This window comes from Staurois parvus, unplaced genomic scaffold, assembly GCF_062004578.1.
Source record: "Staurois parvus isolate SC_StPar_1 unplaced genomic scaffold, SC_StPar_1.0 ptg000230l, whole genome shotgun sequence".
NCBI lineage: Eukaryota > Metazoa > Chordata > Amphibia > Anura > Ranidae > Staurois > Staurois parvus.
In genome coordinates this window covers 5,799,359-5,807,890 of record NW_028318026.1, presented here as the reverse complement: position 1 = coordinate 5,807,890, position 8,532 = coordinate 5,799,359, and the positions used below count along the sequence as shown (strand labels likewise).

The 8,532-nt window shown below is 42.6% G+C and overlaps 1 protein-coding gene across 1 annotated transcript in view; it reads left to right on the top strand.

Annotated features, from left to right (window-relative positions):
• Window positions 1-220: 220 nt before the first annotated feature.
• Window positions 221-8,532, top strand: part of ATP6V0D2 (ATPase H+ transporting V0 subunit d2) — a 31,932-nt gene continuing 23,620 nt past the window's right edge. Inside the window, exon 1 of the mRNA XM_089679711.1 lies at window positions 221-489. Within this exon, the coding sequence (XP_089535837.1) occupies window positions 363-489 (127 nt within the window). The 5' untranslated portion in view covers window positions 221-362. The remainder of the gene's footprint in view (window positions 490-8,532) is intronic.

Here is an 8,532-nt window from a genome sequence, read left to right as displayed (position 1 = left end):
GCCCCATTACAAGATTTTCCCTGTATTCCTGTGCTGATGACAACCCATAATTTTGGATTTTCACTCTCGGTGATATATCCACCGTTATACTTAAATATATATAAATATATCAGATATATAGTGATGTATACAGCACGTCTCCTCGCCTCTGTGGCGGTCGCGGCAGGTTCTCTGCAGTTCTCAGGCTGATGTTTTCATAATAAACAATAGAGATCTGTTTATAAAGCATTGAAAGAGGAAGACGGTCTCCTGAAATCCCCGTCCTGTGACCTGCTGGAAATAATTGCCTGTTAGAGGACAGACTGTGTGAGACGTACAGCAGTTCTAGTACAGAATAGGACGAGTTAGGGACCCCAACAGACATGCCATCCAACGAGTTCTACTTCAATGTGAACAGCGGCTACCTGGAGGGATTAGTCCGAGGATTTAAAGGTGGAATCCTGAAAGCTGCCGACTACATCAACCTGGCGCAGTGTGAAACCCTGGAAGGTAAAGAATGTTTTAAGCTGTTTTTACGCTCATTCGTTTTTCTTCTGGTTTTGCGTTAAAAAAAGCAGAAGACAAACATGTGACCATGTATTCCTATGGAACTCTTCACACTGATCTACTCTGGGTCCGGTGCGTTTTTATTTTTAAATCCAGCTTGCTGCATTTTCAGTGCAGGTTTGGTGCAGTAAAAAAATCACAACAAAAAAACACACCTCCCCATTGAAATCAATAGAAAATGCGGCAAAAACACACCCACATTGCACTTTTGGGGCATTTTTGAGTCACATTTCCTGTAAAAAAAATGAACTGAAAACGCAACAAAAACATATGCATTTTTGCCACGGATCAGTGTGAAAGCAGCCTTGTTTATGTATTTATTACAGGATAATCTGAGCAAAGATTGTTATTTATTTACCCTTAGACCTCATTTAGACATACTTTGAAATTTGAATGCCTATGAACCCTCCAATTGTGTTAAGATGTCTTTTTGGTGTGTTTATGACGCATTTGTAACGCATTTGCATCACATGCTTTTCAGATGCCTCCTCTGTGTTGCTTTTCTATTATATGGATTCTTGTACTAACATCTCAGCAAGTAGCACTTTCTAAACACATCTCCAACGCACTATAAACACCATAGGGGCATTTGTGCTGCACTTGTACTGTGTTTTCAGTGCGTTTACATTGATATCAACGGAAGCATTTGAGGAGCTGTAGAGCCAGCCAAATGACACATGTTGGATCAATTTTGGCACGACACAATGCGAAGCGACACAAATGAAAGCATGTGAACAACACTGGCCACTGCAATGCACACGATTTTGACGGGTGTTTGTTGGGCTTCAGAAATGTCGATGAATCACCCGCCTATTAGCCTTGGTTACCACTGATGTTCTTTTCAAGGAATCTTTACCCTAAGTTCACACCTAAACTTTTTCTGCAATGTTTTGCATTTTGCAGAAACACACTACAGTCCATTTAACACGACACGTTCATATCTCAACGTTTTCACCTGGTGGGTTTTTTGGAAAGGGTCAGGGACTTTTTTGAACGCAAAAAGTTGCATTTTCGGTTCTATAGACTTCAATGGAAACACTGCAGAAAAGCATGTAGTAAGTTTTGGATGCGTTTTTTATGCATTTTGCGTGTTAAATCTGCCTAGCAACAGGGAAAAAAATGCAAAACGCATAAGTGGCTGTAAAATGCGTCATAAACGCAGGTGAAAAAAGCAAAACGCAATGCAGAAACGGGTCGAATGCAAACTGAATAGGTGTGAACCTAGCCTTGGACATGGAGCTAAATTGCTGCACCTGTGAAAAGCAAACACAATTCAAGGAGGATGTGGGCAGCTGCAGCACCTCCACGTTGACTTGAATGAGTAGCATTTTGTGATGGTACTGCCTGCTGAGCACAACAGGAGGGATCATTGCTGAGGGCTCAAAGCAAAGCAACAATGGCATGCAACCACCTGTGGTGCTACCTTTGCAGCTTAAGGGAGAGGTAAAAATACGGCTCAACCACATGTTTTCACCACTCACCAGCAGGGCTGTAAACGAGCCCTAAGGCTAAGCTCACATCTCTGCGTGTTGGGAAAACGCTCAAAATTGCAAGCTTTCCCGACATGCAGAGAAACACATTGCACTTTAGCAGAAACGTGAGGGTTCCAGTAATTTTAAATATCTCCATGTATCAGCAACCAGAGTGTGTGCGGTGCAGTGCACATTCACATGATTTGTTGCGGCACGATTTCATAAAATGGTCGCAGACTTTCTTCCCTCCTTTTCTCGTGGATAAGGCAACCCACTGAAATGAAAGCAGCATTTAATACTCAGAAATCCAAAGTACCCATTCACAGTTAAGTGGCAAGGGAATATCACGTGCTTTCCCGCAGCACATGAAAACGTGATAAGTGTGCTCTGGTGTCGTTCATTCTTAAAGCGGTAATAAACCCAAAACTAAAAATGTATTATATTCTAGCTTACCAATCATTAGATGTGGTGGCTGCAATAGTTTTCTTTTTTAGGCTTTTTCCCCTCGATTTTAACCTGGTGATCTGGCCAGTAACACACCACCTGCATTAGAGTGCCCCCACTCTGGATGAAGGAGCACAGGGAGCACCTCTGGACAGCAGCATTGTCAGTCTGGGGGAAGGGAAGTGTTAGATGTACTAGAAGCTAATTTGAAGCCAAAGTCCAGCTCACACTTTATAATCAGTTTCAGTTGTTTTCTTTTGGATCAATCAAATCAATAAAAGCTGATCATTGTAAGCACCATGGGAATGATGAATGTTTGTCTCAACACTTTTCACTGACAAACTAACATTTGCAGGACAACTTATTCTGTTGAAAAACAACAGACTTACTGGTTGGATCACCAGGTGAAAATAAAATAAAGATAGTGTAAAAAGAAAACAAATGCAGCCATCACATCTATTAAACTGCAATATAATGAATGACTTGACATCCTTTTGGGCTGCTGCCCCCACCCACAACCTCATGGGACATGTCACACATCTCAGGAGGTTGCAGGAGCAGTCCCACAGCACTGCCTTGCCTCGCGCATGCACAGTGGGGAGCCAGCTGTGAGATATCTGGATGTCACAGTCATTCCAAATCCAAGATGGCAGCGCTGGAGAGCAGGAGCCCGGCGAAGAATCAACTGCAGAGAAGACAATGATGTGGGCTGTTAAGTGTTTGTTTCACAAAAGACAGCAACTACAGTATTTCTTTTTTTTTTTCTAAACCCGAGTAAAGTTTCTCTTTAATGTCACCCCAAACGCACAAGCCAATGCATGTGTGCTAAATTGCACCATAACACATGGTAATGTAGTGTGATGTGATTTTAAAAAATTGGTGCCCACACCTCTTTTGTGCGATTTTAGTGCACAGGGCAGCCTATTCAAATAAATGGTTTGCCCTACATGCGATGCTCCTAAATGTGCAAAAACACAGGAGCACTGCCCCACCAGCATAGCTGTGTATAAAGCCAAAAGAAGAATCTGAAACTCAGTATCAAACTACATTTATGAAAAAAAGGGACTGAAAGCAGGTGACCATACAGTAATATCTGAAAGCATGCATCCCTAGAAGAGCCAATATAGTTCCCTTGTAATGGTATGCAAGCTTTCCCGTCAGTGCCGCCATTCGTGGCTGCAGCTGTCAATCACTGGGTCCCGGCCGGTGATTACTCACTGGCGCCCCGTGATTGCTGAGCATCTCCAACGAGGAGGAGAACTGTTTGTAAACGAAACAGTTCTCCTCCATGTCAGCTTATGCACACTGCTTTGGATGGCTGTGCACAGCAAGCCATGCAGAGCAGTGTGCTTAAAGTGAAGCACAGACACAGCACTTCGTAAAACAGCACACAGTTAACCCTTTGATCACCCCTCATGTTAACCCCTTCCTCCCAGTGCCATTAGTACAATGTCAGTGCTTTTTATTAGCCCCTCATGTTAACCCCTTCCTCCCAGTGCCATTAGTACAATGTCAATGGTTTTTTTTTTAGCCCCTCATGTTAACCCCTTCCTGCCCAGTGCCATTACTACAGTGCCAGTGATCACTGTATTAGTGTCACTGGGGATGTCAGTGACACCAAGTCAGTTCCTCCCAGTGTCAGAACGCTGCCTGCAGTCCTGCTATAAGTCGCTAATTGCTGCCATTATTAGTAAAAATTAAAAAAAAAATTGCAGTATCTATACCGCCATTTGTAAACGCTATAACTTTCTCGTTAACCAATTAATTTACACGTATTGTGATTTTTTTGTAGCAAAGACATGTAGCAGAATAAATTTTGGCCTAAATTTATGAGGAAATTTGATTTTTTTAAATTTTTTTACCGGACATGTTTAGTAGCAAAATGTCAAAATTATTGTTTTTTTTCTCAAAATTGTCCGCTTTTTTTTATAACGCAAAAAAATTAAAAATGCACAGGCAATCAAATACCACCAAAAGAAAGTTCAATTTGTGGGAAAAAAAGGACATAAATTTCATTTGGGTGCAGTGTTGCATGACCACGCAATTGTCAGTTAAAGTAACACAGCGCCATAATGCAAAGAATGGCCTTGTCAGGAAGGGGGGTAAATCCTCAGGAGGGCAAGTGGTTAAAGCAGAGTGAACCATAACGCATGATGTACGTGTTGTGGTGTAGTGTGGTGTATTGTACACTGGGATCTACTGTGCGTTCACAATGAATGGCACTGCAACACATCTGACATGGAGCAGAGGCATCGCAATGCATTACGACAGCGCACGTAAATGCGTGCTTTTTGCTGTACATTGTCATAACACATAAATATGAATGGGTCCTCCGTGATACAGTACACAGTCATAGCCCATGGAGGGTCGTCTTTGTTTTCCAATGAATGTTTCTGCTTAATGACACAGAACGTTGTGCATCAGCTCTGTCGCTACTCCCAGGCATCTCCAGCACTGTGACCTTTCCTGTGTTTTGGCAACAGTCGGCGTGTCCTATGTGGGGACAAACATCTCTCTGAGCTCAGGCAGTTTCTGCTGGTACTGTTCAGCACAGCTCAGAAGAATCCAAAGAAATCCTGACTTGACTTCTCATCAAAATGACCCTCAAAAATAAACACTGTCAGATTCTGTTTTATGGGGCTTATTTATGTATTCATCAATCAAATTAATGACTTTTTGTGGTAGAAGCCTCAGATGGAAGCTTAAAGGGAAACTTAAAGTGGTACTAACCCCCCCCCCCTAAAAAAATAAATAAATGTGTTAAATTGCAGCTTACTAATACTTAGATGTGATGTCTGCATTCTGGTTTTTTTAAAAGGCTTTTTTCTCCATTTTCACCTGGTGATCTGATCAGTAAGTCTGTTATTGTTCAACTTCATTTAACATATCAAGCTGTCCAGACAAAAATAGCAGTTAGAGGGTTAGAGACAAACCACTTAACACCGTCAGGGATGCTTACAATGGTCAGCTTTTATTCATTTATCCCAAAAGGAAAAAAAATGTTTTTTGTAACTTCTTAATAAAGTGTTAGCTGGAGTTTAGCTTCAATTTGTTAGTGTATCCAAATCTTCTAGTACACCTAACACTCCTCTCCACCCAGACTGACAAGGCTGCTGTCCAAAGGTAAGGGAAAATGTCACCAGCACACCGAGGATCACTAATATGGGTCCAAAAGTTTTAATAAACGATCACATAGTTACAGCAAGGCAACGTTTCGGAGTCTCGCAGGATCCCTTCTTCAGGCATGTGACATGTGATTACATGCCTGATGAAGAGGTCCTGCGAGACTCCGAAACGTTGCCTTGCTGTAACTATGTGATCGTTTATTGAAACCTTTGGACCCATATTGGTGATCCTCGGTGTGCTGGTGACATTCTCCCTTGCTGATTCTGTTCTGTTCCAGCCGACGGTCGCTGCAGCACCCACTTATACAGCCATTTTTAATGCAGGAACGTGTGCGTTTGGATAGTACACTTGCTGTCCAAAGGTGTCTGTTTTACTACTTCATCCAGAATGCAGACACCCTAAGACAGGGAGTGTGTTACTGACAGGATCACCAGATGAAATAGAGAGAAAAAAAACACTAAAAAAGAAAACTACTGCAGCCACCACATCTAAGGATTGGTAAGCTGTAATATAAATTACATTTTTGTTCTTGGGCTTAATACCGCTTTAACCTGTCCAGAACAGTAGTTCAGGAAGCAGATATATATTTTTAAAATGATTATTATAAAAAATATATAGTTACAGTATCTGTTCATTATCTGCTTGTCAGCACTGATAGTAAATGGAACCTCTGAGGATAGAACTATGGAGGTTGCTAAAGCTGACTTGATATTTCAAGTTCCATCTCATCCTGTTATCCTAAACTGGAATCAAGAAACAAAATGCTGATGCGTAGGATTTTTAGGACAGAAGAGACCCTATGGTCATAAACCAGGGTTGCTCAACCTATGGCCTGCAGACCACATGTGGCCCTTGAAGCCCTCTGATGTGGCCCTGGACCTCAAACAGACGCAGGAGTTTTGGTGCGCTTTCAGAAAGTGCACCACAGCCGCAAGATATCATAGAGTTATATGGCAAATAGCAGCTAACCTGCAGGAAAGCCACAGGCGCACTGTGCTGCATCCGTTGTGAGGGTAAACCTGCAGCCTTATAGGGAACTCAGGACAGTAAGGGCTCATTCACATTTGCAGTTTGGGGGATGGGTGGTTTTTATCACACCCCACCAACCACTGGTGTAGCATCAGGGGTTGCAGTGGCAACAACACTCCATACTCCAGGAGGCCCCTGCGACCACTCTGTCACATTCTGTTTTACAATTGGACAGAAGTGGTGGCATTATGCAGGAACCAATCCTTTTCATTTAGATACTGGAACCACTGAGATCCGGATTTTCCTGCTCTCCCTCCCACTGGAATCACCAGCTACAAGAGGAAAAAGCTCATTATGCTATTTAAAGTAAAAAATGTGAAATGTTTCATTTCACAGTGGCCTGCGACTGGTTACCAAATCACTTAAGTGGCTTTTGCTCTTGAATACGATGAGCACCCCTGTCAAAAACCCTTCTCCCTGCCTGTCAGTGTTTATGTAAACCAAGTCGCACATGCTGCAATGATGTGAGGATGTTACAGGTAAATAACATAAATAAAATGCATTAATTGCACATATAATCCTATGGGAAGAGTGTTGTTGAAAGGAATGGTATGGTAACTTGAACTCTGTAAATAATAATAGCAAAAACATATTGCAAGGTGTATTCTATTCCTTAAAGTGGTACTAAACCCAGGACCCTGCATTCATTCTATCTGGTCTCCCACAATACACATATCTTTTCCCACCAGCAGTTAGAGCAGTCTTGTGATTTCAATCAGTGGCCAGCAGAGCACTGGTTACATCTTGCAGGAGGAGTTTTCTCTCTGCTCCAGGAGGATGCAGAACCCCTGACCTCTGTCTGGACAGTGCTGATTGGCCCTGTGCTGATCACATGCACTCTCCCAAGAAAAAAAAACACTCTAGCAATACACACCAAACTGAGCATGTGCAGCTTGCCCCAGAGCCTCTGTTTTATCAAGAAATATTTAGTAGACACTGGAAGAAGGGGAGGATCAGAGAAGACAGGATCAAATACCCTTTTTACACAATGCAGAGAATTAACTCCTTAGGCTCCACAGTGAGTACAACAAGCATGTGTTACTGCATATCAGGGGTGGACTGACCATTTGGAAACTCAGACACTGCCCAAGGGCCCGGGATCAGTAGGGGGCCCTATGAGATGCCCCTGGTACCTTTTTCATAGGCTTTTTTGAGTTTGGGCAAGGACACAGGGGCCCCATGATCCCCTATTGCCCGGCAGCCCCATGAGTTGTCAGTCCGCCCCTGCTGCATATACAGACTGATTTTACTGTTGTGGGTTTAGTAACACTTTAAAAAGTCCACTTTATTCTGTCTGACTGATACAGACAGACATTCTCTTGTGTAAGTTAAAAATATGTGTATTTCTAGTAACAACCAGTCTTCAGTTGCATTTATATATTCTGTGCTGGTAATCATGAACAGGTCAACCAAAGAACAGGAAAGATGATTTCAACATTAGATTCAGCCTTCCAGAGACAATAAATGAGTCAATAAATCACAACCTCTGTCATGTGACCACTAAGTTTAGCAATCGTAAAAGACGTCCTTCGTGACACATTCATTACAGTACCTGGAAATTCTAGCATGGTTTCCATTTATTTCTTGGGAAAACTAAAGTAACGCAATGCCTGCGGTGTCAGCTTAAAGGAAACCTGTACTTAACCATTACATACTACGTATAGGCTGTCATCGCTGAACTCTGAAACCTTTGAACATGCCTTAGAGTTTCCTAACTGTTATTCTAAAGTCTTCATTCTCAAACTGGCTATTCGCTGTGAAGTTTTGGGGTTCTTTTTCGTTCAGCCAGTGGGTGGGAGTTGTGGATAAGGGGGAACCACCAGTCCTCCTGTACGGGGTCCAGGCCAGCAGGAGGTGAATAGGAAATGAGCAGGGAGGGTGATTGGCACAGAGTAGGTTGAGGGGGGGGGGGCAA